General features: G+C 41.3%; 1 protein-coding gene across 3 annotated transcripts; it reads right to left on the bottom strand.

Annotated features, from left to right (window-relative positions):
• Positions 1 to 4,523: 4,523 nt before the first annotated feature.
• pigb (phosphatidylinositol glycan anchor biosynthesis, class B) lies at positions 4,524 to 14,187 on the bottom strand. 3 transcript variants are annotated; one of them, XM_077564470.1, is made up of 14 exons: positions 13,673 to 14,187; positions 12,718 to 12,975; positions 11,642 to 11,810; positions 11,168 to 11,291; positions 10,890 to 11,007; positions 10,698 to 10,802; positions 10,494 to 10,624; positions 9,293 to 9,433; positions 9,155 to 9,206; positions 8,256 to 8,467; positions 8,092 to 8,156; positions 6,214 to 6,418; positions 5,968 to 6,145; positions 4,524 to 5,646 (listed from the first exon to the last, which is right to left on the bottom strand). In XM_077564470.1, exons 3-14 carry the CDS (start codon positions 11,796 to 11,798, stop codon positions 5,509 to 5,511), a joined length of 1,626 nt encoding a protein of 541 aa, XP_077420596.1. In that variant the 5' UTR covers positions 11,799 to 11,810; positions 12,718 to 12,975; positions 13,673 to 14,187; the 3' UTR covers positions 4,524 to 5,508. The 3 variants fall into 3 exon arrangements, with proteins under 3 accessions (XP_077420596.1, XP_077420594.1, XP_077420595.1); XM_077564468.1 differs by having other exon boundaries at positions 12,718 to 13,051; XM_077564469.1 differs by lacking the exon at positions 12,718 to 12,975 and having other exon boundaries at positions 13,673 to 14,186.
• Positions 14,188 to 14,618: the final 431 nt, after the last annotated feature.

A 14,618-nucleotide genomic window follows, 5' to 3' on the forward strand; every position in this document is an offset into this window, starting at 1 on the left:
GAAAACTGCATCGATATCCAGCCCATTTTCATCCACCCCAAGGGGCGGCCATATTTTTTATTTGCTTTCGACTGAAGATGACATCACAGTTGCTCAGGTAGCGACCAATCACGGCTCACCTGTTTTCTGAAGCTGAGCCGTGATTGGTCAGCTGAGCCCTGAGCAACTGTGATGTCATTTTTAGTCGACAGCAAGTGACAAAATGGCCGCCCCCTGAGATGGACACAAACAAGTGTTCCACAAACAGAATATTAATCAGAATGCAATTTTAGACTAACAGAGGCACAACAACATATTATTGTAGGGTTGACTTTCCCTTTAATATTTACAAATCATTGAAAACCTTTGTTTATGAATATATATATTAATAACAACAATCTAATCAAACTTTATAAATCACTTTTCATACATAAAAATGCACCTCAAAGTGCTGTGTACGGAAGACTGCAATCAGTAATGTTAAAAAGGTTTGCACCTCCTCAAAAGTACAAGCATTAATGATAAATTAATCAATTAATTTGGAAGCCATTGTTGTGCTCTCTTCATTGTTAATGGCAGCTGTTTTCCCAGGGTGGTGGTTTGCTCAGCTGCACATTGATGACGACATGTTTCGAACCAATCATTGGCCTCCAAAATAATTACGTCACATTTTGGAACTGGGCTACTTTTTTTTTTTAGAACCGCAAAGGAGCAGGTACCAGAAAAAGCGAGTAAAGTAGAGCCGGGTAGATTTGTTGGTGGAGGCGGGGCTTATGTGAGGAAGAAAAAATATGTCCCCCCCAAATAGCCCAACCCAGTGCTGGTAGAGTTGTAAGTGGAACTTACCACAGCAGCTCATTGAAGGGAAGCACAATGTAGATAAATCTTAACTCTTTGTGAGGAAGGAAACTGAAAAGAATACAAGCATGGTGTGAGGTGAAAAGGAGTAATAAAAATTAATTAGATGTGAGAATAAGTCACCTGAACATGCCAATCGCTCATGTGATGGTCACCAGCGGGATTCTGTACTTTCTGCAAGCGAGGGAGCATTCATGAGCAGCAGGACATTTTAGACATGGGGGGGGGGGTCCTGAGGGGGGTACCTGTGTGGCATATACCTCGTCCACCCTTGTCTACATTGCACATTGCAAAAAAGTTCTTTACTCGTCGTCCATTGAGTCCCAACTCAAACGAGGCTTCCGATGTAAGGCGCAGGGCCACCTTTGGCGCTGTATTGTCCTCTGACCACGCGACAGTGGTATTGTGATTTACAAGTGTCATTCGTTCTAACAAAGCTTGTGACTGAATGTTCTCATAAATTACATCAATTCACCCCACTGAAATTAAATTAAATTCTGTTGCAGCAGCGGAAATCAAACACATTTTTGTTACATATATTGTTACAAAAACACTATATGGTATAAAAGCAAAATACTATAACAGAATGTAGAAGAAATAAACTGGTTCACATTTGAGTGCAAGTCTGTATAAAACTAACTTCCGCATTTGTTTCCACTTACTCATCTTCTGTTTTTGGCTTTTTCATCAGGCTGTCCTCACTTCCGCCTGCAGGCCGTTTCAGTAATTGCTTCTTGCGCTCTTTCAGAATGTTTCGGAAATGAGCTAGGCAGGTGTCGTTAAACAGCGACGACGCGCATCCAGTTGCAACTTTTTCCGGGTGTTTCCGTTCAATAAAATGTGAAAGTCTCTCCCATATTCCCAACATTTCCATGATCTCACTTGTTGAGATAACTTCGTCTTCCTCTGGCTCAGCGCCGGTGCCGATCTCCTGCAAAACTTTGGCGTGCTGCTGTGTCTGTAGCGCCTTCAACTCCTCTGAGGTCAGTTCCTGGGAGTGCTCCTCGACGAGCTTGTTCACGTCTTCCTCATCCACCTCCAGGCCCATGGACTTTCCGAGGGACACGATCTCCTCCACCACCGCTTCTTCGGATTCAAACGTGACTCTCTCTGACACGACCTCGGGCCACAGTTTCTTCCAGGAACAAATCAAGGTCCTCTTCGTAACACCCTGCCAGGCCATATCAATAATTTTGAGGCACGAAACAATGTTATAGTGGTCTTTCCAGAACTCTCGAATGGTGAGATTTGAGCTTTGTGTCACCTCAAAGCAGCGGCGAAAGAGGTGCTTGGTGAAGAGCTTCTTGAAATTACAAACCACATGCTGGTCCATGGGCTGCAGAAGAGCGGTGGTATCAGGTGGAAGGTAGAATACCTTTATAAACTTAAAATCTTCAAGAATGTCATCTTGGAGGTTGTGTGGGTGAGCGGGACCGTTGTCCAAGACAAGAAGAGCTTGCAAGGGTAGGTTTTGTACCTGGAGATATTTCTTCACGGCAGGACCGAAGACCAGGTTGACCCACTCGACAAAAAACTGCCTGGTGACCCACGCCCTGGGGTTTGCCCTCCACATAACCTGCAGTTTTTCTTTAATAATCTTGTGTGACTTAAAAGCTCTGGGATTTTCCGAATGGTATACGAGCAGCGGCTTGATTTTGCAGTCGCCACTCGCATTGGCGCACAGTGTGAGGGTTAACCTATCTTTCATAGGTTTGTGGCCAGGCATCTTCATCTCCTCGATGGTTATGAAAGTCCTCCTTGGCATCCTTTTCCAAAATAGCCCCGTCTCGTCACAGTTGAAGACCTGCTGAGGGACGTATCCTTCGGCTGCTATCAAACCTGCAAAGGTTTTGCGGTAATCCTTGTTCACGTTTGAACTTGCCGCGTCAACATGCCCGACATCGGAGGGAAAGCTGATCCTCCTCCTAAAATTGTCGTACCAGCCTCGGCTGGCTTTAAACGAGTCTTCTGGTGCCCCATCCGTTGAAGAGCCCGGGGTCTGCTGCAGCAAGTCAGTGTAAATGGCCCGTGCCTTTTCACAGATGGCGCCCTCCGTCAAACGACATCTTGTGAGCTGCTTCTCCGTCAACCACACCAACAGAAGCCTCTCCATCTTTTCATGGACAGAGGTTCGCAGCCTTGAGATTATTTTAACACCCATAGCCGGCGTTATAGCCTTTATCGACTCCTTCTGCTTCAGTATAGAACATATCGTAGAAGTATTGCGGTCGTACAGCCTCGCCAAGTCGGCTACACGCACGCCTCGCTCGTATTTTTCTATGATTTCATGCTTTAGTTGAATGGACATCATTTTTTTCTTTTTCCTGACAGGAATCACTTTGTTCCCTGGATCCATGTTTGGGATGGGGGGGAAAGTGGCAAAATGACAGCACTCACAAAAACAGAAAATAAATACTTCCTTGAGATGCCAGGCAACCACGTGAGCGGAACCAATGCGGTATGCTGGGGGTTTAGGTCAGGTGACGTGACTAATTTTTGTCAACAGTGTCTTAAGTGAAGCCCTTTGACACTATTTTGTCATTAGGGGCTATACGATTATACTAGTCTGTGACCAGCACTCAATTTAGTATCGTGACACGATGCAAAACACCAAAATGAGCCTGGTACGTAAGTCAAGTTACCACCGTATGCGGAGTCTTCACATGCAGCTGGCAACAACGGGCGCCGCCATGTTTGTTTACAATCGCTCCAACGTTTGTCTTTTTTTGGCTGTCTCTTTTGGGCGTCAACAAGACTCTGAAACACGGCCGGAATCCATCCCACGTTCCAATGCACCACCTTAAAAATTGTCCATCGTTTCCTCGTTCAGTATCGGACAGTCTTCGTACTTTTCCCCTAGGCTAGGCTGCCACAACCGCCCGGTGTTTTCCAGTCCAGACCAATGTAGCGTCCTCCCGCTGCCCAGAAGCCTAACAAACCACAATAAATGGTTTATGACAACACAGAGAAGTTACTTAGAGCGTAACCACGTCAAAATGAGGCACAAACCACCTTAATTGTCAGCTGTAAACGTCTTCTTTCTCCAGACTCGACACTCGTAGGCTCTTCCTCTTCTGTTGGCAATTGGTGGCTAATAACATTTCCTATCGCCACCTATTGGTACGGAGTGTGCATCAAATTAGAATAGAGTAAGAGAGTAGTAGATTGTGAAATTTCATTAACTGCGATTTTACGAAGTAGAAACACATTATTGATGTGTTCAAGCCTATCCTACTATTATCTATTCTAATAGCTCTTCTTTTTTTTTGCATAATGTATAACGTTTGTAGTAAGTGCCCTTATTTTCCCACATGGCCACACATCTACACAATATGAAAGATATGATAAACTAAGAGTGCAGTAATGTATATACCGGTTAACCAGTACATTGATTTATGACTTTGAATGTCCCTAATTTTCCTCACTATCACCCCGCACGCCATTTTTGATCTGACTTTGATCTTTAACGTGATTTCCATTTTAGCCTAGAATTCCTAAAAATGTATCCTCATATACCAGGCTTATAGTATCTATTTTTAATTCCCCAGAAGACGGGATAGTACAACCCCCCCCCCCCCCCCCGAAATTTATTTAGTTTTAAGAATAATTTATTTACGTCACACCACAATTTCAATTTAACTGCTCGGGGTTCTCACCTGTGGAGAAAACATTTGTGGCATCTGCAATAACAGACTTTAATTTATTGGAACCACCACATATATATATCGTTTATGTACAGTATATACAATTTTGGTCTTAATATTGAAACGTGTGGTGCAATCAGAAACTGAAGAGCCGTACCATTGCAATTCAATCCAGACATGTTTTGTTCTTAAATTTGTTTACAACATACATTTCATATTTCTTACCGTGCGTCTGAAGAAAATCGTAACTGTATTTATTTTTCCACAAAACTATGCAGCACTCCCCCCCCCCCCCCCTTGTGTCTGTTTTACCTCTTTTGTCAGTTTTGGTCCCACAGCATCAACGAATCTGTTGAAGCTCTCTGCTTCATTATTATTGTCTATTTTTTGGTTTATCGTTTTCTAGAAAGGTATCTGGAAACTCATTGTTTTTTGTTCTTATAATAGTTTCATATTTAACAGGAGTCCTTAATATCTTTCTTACATTTCCAAATATTAGTTAATTTATCATTATTATTTTAAATATTGATTTTCTTTATCTCTACTTGTACGGCAAATTAAAAAAATCTGAATACATAGTGTTGTTCTTGCAGGCCTTCAACAAGACATTTGTAATCCATGGCTTCTCAAAGTCCTTTCTTTTACTTCTGCTTTTTGTCATTGGACAGTTCTTGTGATATAGCATTATCAAAGTGTCCAGAAAACAGTTGTATACAGTATCAACACCACCTGCTTCATAAACATTTCTCCAGTCTGTATCCAACAAGTCACTTTTGAAAGCATTAATCTCAATCTCCATCCTCTGGTTACATTACATAATTTTCATTCCTCATTTTGTGATCACAATCTATCTAGATTACAAAACCCCACCATCCCTTTGCAAAATCAAATTTCATCCAATTATTTGATTAATTGATGGAATCATTGATACAATAATTAATTCTGAAAAACATTTCACAGTGACAGTTAACAGCCCTCTATTACCAACCGCTTTACATTAGACCCAGCCTTTTGAAGGATTGAGATATCAGACATTGTCGACAAGCGTTCCCAAGTGTCTTTCATAAATAAAAATTCTTCTTCCAACTTTTCCCTCAGGAAAGTGAGTGTGAAATATGTCTGCCATTTTCTTGTAGTTACTGTCCTGTAGAAACACGGAGATCTCCTACAACATAAAACACATCAGAATTTAGGAAGGTGTCTGCTTTTGAAGTCACTGAAGAGTCAAATGAGCATTTTTTTCAATGACCTCAACATCCAATTTAAGAAGGCCCCAATTAGTGAGTATGTATTAAGTTTTTTGGTTTCGTTCAGTCTGTGTCGGTCTATTGTCGTTTACCCACGTTCTGCTGTCCTAGCAGCCAGAAAAGCGTGCTTGAATAAATCTAAACTACTGGTACACAAACCTTAAGCTGGATATCAAGGTTATTGAAGAAATGCTAAAATAAATAGCTTTCCACAAGCCACTCTGACAGTACTTTTTTACCTTCTCCAAAACGTCAAAGAGAACCAAGTGAGTTGGACGTGACTGCGCGTGTGGAAACGAAGTCCGTAACCAGAGAAGCGGGTCGTCGTAAAATCTCTCCGCTTTGTGCACATGGCCCACTTGGCCAAGATCAGGCGGGCACTCGAGGAATGTCATCTTTAGCGGGCAGTGGACGTGGCTGCAAGGAGATAGAAAACTTAACATCCCGTTTGAGGTCTCCATAGCTCGTCATCACGCAGTTTGCACCTGTAGTAAGGCGTGGAGTGGCAGGGCATGAGAAAGAGGACGTCCGGCTCGGGCGCTTTGTGACAAAGTGCGCGCACGTGGCTCATGACGTCCAGAGCGCCGCGTTGGTGGATCAGGCCCGTGTAAAGGGCTATGAGCAGGTTGGCTGCCAACAAACCACATGCGGCTACTCGTCGCCACCTTCTCATATGAGCCACCGATAACCCTGTTTACACACACCAAGGGTGGGCAAAGTGTGACAATCAGCTCCACCAAGCATTCATAATTTTATACCGTCTTGAGTCCGGTGATACCATCAATCATGAATATGAAAAGTCTACACACCCCTGAAAATCAAGACCAATCATTTCGAATCTTTTGACTAATAACCTGTACAACTCAACTGAAATTTAGAAAATCTTTTTGAGGGAAAGTAAAAAAAAAAAAAACACTGAAATAATCTGGTTGCACAAGTATGCATCCCTCTGAAAAAAATGGGAAAATGGCTGTGTTGAGAATTAACCAACCATATTAAACATGTTTAATGTTAGTCAACACACATTTGTCACTATTTAAAGTATGTAAAAAAAATAAAAAATAAAGTTCACGTTTGTTCTAGTTGGCTTTTACTGACTTTCCCCCCCGCTTTTAATCAGAATCCTGATGGTTTCGTGCTCTCCGTTAACTACTATTTACAACTAGGGCTGGGAAAAAGTCAACCATATCGGTTGGGTCGACCACAAAATTTGGTCGACGCAAAGATGCATGCGTCGAAGCTATTTTAATCATTTTAAAAACATATTTCACCTGGAAGTTGCCGGAATCAATATTTCATGTTTTCGCAAGGACATTTATCGCTGACAAACAATCAGCATAACAACACTAAGGCTACGCTACGTTCAAACTGCAGGCAAATGCGACCCAGATCAGATTTTTTTGACCAAAGCCCCAAATGCGACCTACAGTATATCTGATTTTTTTATGCCAGTCTGACTGCATTAAAACCGGCAGTGTGAACCTATCCTAAGATGCTTCTTCGGGTTTGTGGTCTCTTTCATCTGATGGCAAATGAAATGCATTGGTGATTTTTTTCTTCTTTTGTTTTAGGAACTTCAAAATTCTACATATAATGGGGGGAAAAAAAGGAAAAAAAAGTCAGAATACGCAATTCTGTAGGTGTTGAACTGTGAACTGTTTTTTACATACGCTACTCACAAAAAATTAGGGATATTTGGCTTTTGGGTAAAATATCAGGATGAGCCTAAATACATTCAAACCTTTACAGGTGGACTTAATGTGACCTCCTCTAAGCTTTAGAATGCACATGTCCAACTGTTAAATGTTTCAGTACTTTTTGCACAAGTTGCTGTTCTCTAACGAAAAGTTTAACGGCAAAATTCACAACAGGTGTTTGATCCTTGAATCGACCGATAAATGCCCTGGTTCAATTAGAGCTGGTGTTTAAACCGTCATCCTCATCATTGCTGTTCAACATTTTGACATCATGAGACCAAAACGACACGTAACAATAGATCAACAGTATCTTGCTATTGTGACGCTTCAAACAGGACATTGTCAGACGGGAGTGGCCACTGAGCTTAGAGCGTCGCGGAATGTCATCGGCAAGTTGCAACAGAGATACCGAGAGACTGGAAGAGTCACAGAATAGTTTGAGATGATGAAATCACCAGTGCATCCTTCCACTTAAAATGTCCTACTTTCATGATATGATATCACTGTAGCGTGAACGTTTGACATTTTCCATACATTTCACCAGAGAGCCAAATATCCCTAACATTTTGTAAGTAGCGTATATATACCGTATAGCAGAAGAGTGAAAACAGAGGCTGTGACTCTTTTGAGTCAATACTGTTGTAAAAAGTTGCAATAGGGACTCACCACAGAAGATCATACAAAAGGGAAGAACAGGATAGATGAATCTAAATTCCTTGTGATGAAGCAGACTGAAAACAATTCAAGCACGGCGTGAGTTGACCAGAAGGATTAATTAATATCAGTATACAAGAGTGGAGAACAAGTGAGAGAGAATTACGACGCTTTACCTGTATACGCCGATGGTCCAGACGATGGCCGGCAGCAGGATTTTGTACCTTCGGAAAGCCAGGAAGCATCCGTGAAGAAAGAACGGGAGATGAGGTCCAATTATGACCGGGAAGCCCTGAGTGAGGTACCAGTGCCAGGGGTGGGTGCCGTATAAGTCGGCCACGCTGTGGAAGACGTTTATCTTCAGGAAGTTGAATGGTACGAAGATCCACTACACAACAGAAAAGAGTTGATCAACCAAAAACATTTCCTTCACAGAACACAATATAAATCTGTTTTTGAGACAAGGCACATTTTAAAAATATGAATCTGAGAGCAAACCCTGAAACAAAAATGGACCAACCTTGTCTAAATGAGGCTCTCACCTAACTTGTGCACCAAACGCACTATCCCATTACAGGTTCCAGAACAGCCTGGCCCTGCTTTGGCCTCGCCTACGTTTATTTTCCATTCCAACAGGCCGCAATCAATTGCGTATTAGGGCAAGATCAACTGAGCGGTACGAGTCTGTATGCGGAGGAATTCCACTGCGCACACATTTCGTGTGTGATTCTACCTCAAGATTTCACGAGTGGCCAAGCGTCAGCCACTGGTTTTGCAGCGATTCAAAATGTGAACCAACATTGTTGCACAATAAGCAAATCATACACAGAAGCTTTCACGCAGAAGAAAAATCCATTTCCGGGTTTAAGGGCACCGCCAAGACATACAGTACATATATTGTGTTTCCACTGTGAGACAGAACGTGACAACCCTGATCTACAACCATGCCTTTCTACTTCATATGGAATCAGTATTGCATCATGAACTTCATGAATGCACAATTGTCGACACTTCTAACATGATGGTTATGAGATTCCGTTTTAGTATGTAAAGAAATGTCCAATGTATATTTCACCTTTTCATAGAAGATGCAGTCGATTATGGTTGAAATCACAATGGCTGAAGCCCTAAAAAGCAAAAAAAACGGTGTTACTTTCAGATAGACAAACAAAAATCGGGAAACATGAAGCTGTGAATAAAAAACACAACTAACCCAACAGGAATGTAGTCATGAACCACGAGCCTCAGTTTGTTTTTGTCCTCCCAGAAATGGTAAGACAACAGCGGAAGCCAGACAATCAGGGCCGTCGGGCGAACGATGATCGCCAAGGCAACAAGGCTCAAATACTTTTTACTTGAGGGGGGAAAAAATAGGTGTCAGGTAGGAACTGATCCCATGTGTGTATATACAGTATATTAGGGCTAGGTGGCATAATCAATATAAAAATTACATCAATATATTTTTAAATGGTATAAGGAATTAAGAGTATTTTGTCTGTCTGCACATCGAATTACTCTGTAAAAACGTAATAATAATAATTTTTTTAAAAAAAGCAGTGGCTCAGTGAAGCAAGTGTTAGCGGTGAGCATGAGTGGCTAGCTACCAGCTAGCAAGAACTCACTGAGTGGCTAACACCAAGCTGAGTGCGATAGACAAGTTTGAGCAAGGGGTGGAACGTGGAGGCACTACAAATCCTTTTCACCGTCTAAAACAGTACCACAAACTTCAGTATAAAGTGTGTGAAGCTGCACGCTGCAGGAGCCCCAGTCGTAAACAGTCCACAAGTTAGGGTTTGTCGTATTTTGTTCTTTTGTAATGATCCTTATTTGCATCTGTGGATTTGAAAAATTAATCGATCTCAGAAAAAGATTGGCCTATTTTATTTTATAGGCTATTTTTATTTAAGAAATATTTGTATTTAACTGTGCACCTTGTTATGAACCAATTAAGTTTACATTTCATTATTTGAACAACTGAGCGTTTTTTCATAAACCAGGTGAAGAAACCTATTTATTACATATTCATTTGATTTGGCACTGTTCGCTGAAATAATATAATATATATAGATATAGATATATATATATATATATATATATAATATGGTCCATACCGCCCAGCCCTAGTATGTACAGATAGATAGATGGATAGATGGATGGATGGATAGATAGATAGATACTGTAGCTAGCTAGCTAGCTAGCTATAGCTAGCCTGCTACTATAGATAGGTAGGTAAGTAGCCTGCTAGCTAGCTCGCTAGCTTTTTCGCTAGATAGATAGATAGATAGATAGATAGATAGATAGATAGATAGATAGATAGATAGATAGATAGATAGATAGATAGATAGATAGATAGATAGATAGATAGATAGATAGATAGATAGATAGATAGATATTTCCACAATAACCAAGGAGACCTGCTTTGTGTTTTGGATGCTGGCAGGGGGAAGTAGCAAAGAGCCAGGCAAGTGATGGTGGTCTCCACACTGTTGCTTAGCGTTCTGGTGCAGCAGAACCATGTGAACCACGAGCACAGATGGCAGAAGAACTGCACACACACGGGAACACAGTCAACAGCCAACATAATTGACATTCACCCTGAAAAAAAGAAGTCTAGTTACCGTCCATTTTGCAATATCTCGACCTTCCAGTTTTCCGATGAGGAAGAAGAATTTAACGTCTGCAAAAGCAGTGACGAGTGCATGAAGTAGTCGGGGCATCCATATCTGCAGGGAAAACCAACCAGGTTGAATAACAAACCACGTCTGACCTGACTATATATATATATATAATAATTTTAAAAAAACACTTTCCAGAAGATGCACAGAGTCACAGTGTATCCAGTGTAGTATTTTATAGATTCCAGCAAAAAAGAGAGGATAGGTGAAGCCCCTTATGCCCTCCTTCCATTCCCATGTCAGATGCCCATAAGTCACACTGTTAAGGTTTTTTTCATACAAACTTTGCTCATGTAAATGCAATTGCCTGGGAACCAGTTCAGGGTTATGCACACTTTAACTAGACTTTACCGAGGACAGACACAGTATAAAATGGGTGAATAGTGTCAAAATAAATTGAGTCGAAAGGATATTTGAAGACCATGTGATGGGCGACCTCCATAGACTGCCAGTACTCATCTGGAACGAAGCTGCTCTGAACCAGGAAACAGTTGACGACACGGAAAATCACAGAAAAAGCTGCAACTCTCAACACTTCTGTATGGAGAAAGAAGAAGGACTTTACAGTAGAATGAAAAACAGCAATTACCCGAGTTGGAAATAACAACGTAAAAAATGGGTTGATGACTGTGTTGTTTTCAAGTAACAGTTAATTTAACAAATCACTTCCAACTTAACGTAAAAATGCCATTACCCAAAGTGAAATATGGCGTTGAAACTGCTTAAAGTGAAGAAGAAGAAACAAGTAAATTATTTTACATTTGAGCTTTTTAATTAAAGTACCGGTACTCACATTTGTGAAAAACTAATTCAATTATTTGTTTGGAGAGAGAAAAAAGTAACTAAATACTTTTTTTAAGTAAACAAACATCAACAAGGAAACCCACCTGTCCTATTTTGGGCATCAACCTCCTTTGTGTAGAGTAGGGACTTTCTTTTCCTGAGTTCGACATGCTCCTCGTTTGTCCCGGACCTCAAACGTTGCCTGAAAGTGTTCATGTGTGGTTGTTGTTTCCTGAGGCGTGAACGCTGCGGAGCAGACATACATCTACCTGTCTAGTAAGAGATACAAGTGGAAATTAAAACGATGCATAGACTCCTGTTGAAGACTCGAAAATGTCACGAAAGGCGACAACTATATAATAAACGCCAAGTCAGTCAACAAGATTTATTATTACCTAGGTCTAAATAACTCATTTTATTTTAGAGCATTGAATACATTGATCTAAAACTAAGACCTTACTTTCCATTAAAATGTCTTAAATCAATATTTCAAGTCTTTAAAAAAAAATTAACAATTGGAACTTTATGGTTGTAAACAGTTTCAAATATGAACATAAATTTTTATTGTTTATTTACACAATGTGAATGCTGATAATGATGACCACTGCAAAAGGTGTTGCTACATGCAGACCTAGCAAGCGATCATGGGTCACTGCAATTATGGCAATATTCAAAAGTTGCCAGAAGTTGTTAATGGCATGGTGATTAAAGGGGAACAACAACAACGACAAGGCGACATTACGGTGTGATGTGTGCAATCAGGGAAAGTTTATTCAAACTAGAAATAGAGAATCTGATGCAAGAGCCAAAGCTGTTGTTGACATGGTCCACCGACATAGCAGGACCAATAAATCCTGAGTCAATTAATGGACATTTCTTTGAATTGTCTTTTACAGTTGATTATTCCGATGCAATGTTCAAAAGTGACACTGTGCAAGCAACTGGGAAAAAAATCCGATACAGCCCCATAATACAACAGTGTTTTGGAGTAAAAACTACCAAAGTTTGCCAACTAAAAATAGCATTAAGCATGAGAGCACCAAGGCAAGGAACACGCTAATTCGGACTGGTTTAACAAAAAAACGATATGCACATATGCAGACAGCAGCAGTTGTGAGAAAAATGTTTCATCAATATAACAAAACAGATAGATTAAATGCTTACTGGGAAACGGCCTAACCTCTCTGTCTCTACGATGCAAAAGTTTGGTTCGAAGTCTTCTTCTTTCCGGCTTTTCCCTTCAGGGGTCGCCACAGCGAATCAGTTCTCCATCTAAGCCTGTCCTCTGCATCCTCTGCTCTCACACCAACTACCTTCATGTCCTCTTTGGTCTTCCGCTAGACCTCCTGCCTGGAATTTGACAACTCACCATCCTTCTGTCAATATATTCACTATCTCTCCTCTGGACATGTCCAAAGTTTGGTTTGAAATGTTTTGCCTATAAAAAGGACAACATTTAAACTTCACTCCAGGTGTGAGGAGAGAATCTAAAGAGTCCTATTTGGTGTTCTATCCTGACGAAGGAAAAGTGTAAAAACACAGGTTAATGAAGTTTGTGGCAAAAGCAGTGGCAGAGAAGGAAACACAGGTCATGTTTGTAAGTGAGAATTAGTTCTCAAACATTTTTACCTGATTAAAGAAACAAACACATTCACTAGTGATGCTGATGATAACCAAACAGAGTAAACACACAAACCAATGAAACCGAACAAAAACAGTGGCACCTTAAGTGAGTAAACACAGATAGGCGAAAACAAACAAACAATGATGTCTGCAAAGCGCTGAGTTATGGGTTTTAAACCCGCTTCGGACAATTTTTTTAACGACAATTTCTTGACAACACTAAAATAGACTAGGGTTATGGTTACTAGGTTGGACTGTCTTTGGTGGCTAAACAAAATGAAAACGTAAGTGAAAAGACAGAAGGGTGTGTGTCAAGCGATGCAGGAACGGCGGCGATTGACTAATCACACCGTTCACGGCAAAATAACGCAAGCGGGAGTTGCCGACCACGGCAGAATATCAACTGAAAATAGTCGGACGCAACACTACTTCTGCGTCGCACCACTCTGCCAATGCGCTTGTGTCTGACTTGTTAGCGTGCTCATTGTTGATATAAGACTTTGTTTACCTACCAGATTGTGATTTCAGTACGAGGCTACTAAGCCTTATGATAGATGAAGCCAGCTAACATGGGAGCAAGCACGCCATACGCTTCGGAACTCCTTTTGCGTTTAATCATCTTCGTTTGCACTCATTTTGCAAAAGTTAGACAGTTTTGTTCAGCGCGCGTACGCCACAAACACGACTTTCTCGTTTCAATCTGCTGCTCGGTGGTTGACAAACAACTTAATGATGCATTACCGCCACCAACTGGTATGGAGTGAGGATCGGCAGACAGAAGAGCAGCACCAGTGGATATGGCCAGGCTGACAAAAAACGGTTCTTGTGCGCTTAAAACACGCCTTTTGTGGTCAAAATTTCCTCTCGTGTGTTCATAATCGTGGCGTAATATTATGGGTTTCGATGACGAATTGCACCGTACAGGTCTGTCCAGCAGGGGTCGACATGTTAAACTTGTTGGAGTTTGTTCTGTATTCCAAAGCAGAGAATAAGCAAGCTTCATGCTAACATAGGACTCCTCGATGTCCTGGTTTTGAGCGCGGTTGTGTTTTCCCCTCTCCTATTGTCCCTTGATCCCTGCAGCCACACGCCTTGGAGGTTTTCTCGGTGAGTTAATATAGCCACGAAATTAAATTTGCCAACATGTCACTGTCAAGACAGCTCAAGAGTTATACTGGTTGCAATCACGTTACCGTGCAACAATAAGTCTCGCGATATCTGGTGTGAAACTGTTTAATTAAATTCTTCCTTTTTTTCAGGGTCACCTGGTGCCCTCAACACTGAAATTGTATATTGGCGGGGGGACAGTAATGCTTCGTAGAAAAATCCCCTTCCCGCAGATGGCGTTTGCCACACTGCTTGGAGTGGCTGGTGGTCTCTATATCTACAGACCATTTTATGACGACATGCCAAAGACCCCAACGATACCGAACCAGGAAGTGGCACTGAAAGAGAACG

This window comes from Vanacampus margaritifer, chromosome 4, assembly GCF_051991255.1.
Source record: "Vanacampus margaritifer isolate UIUO_Vmar chromosome 4, RoL_Vmar_1.0, whole genome shotgun sequence".
NCBI lineage: Eukaryota > Metazoa > Chordata > Actinopteri > Syngnathiformes > Syngnathidae > Vanacampus > Vanacampus margaritifer.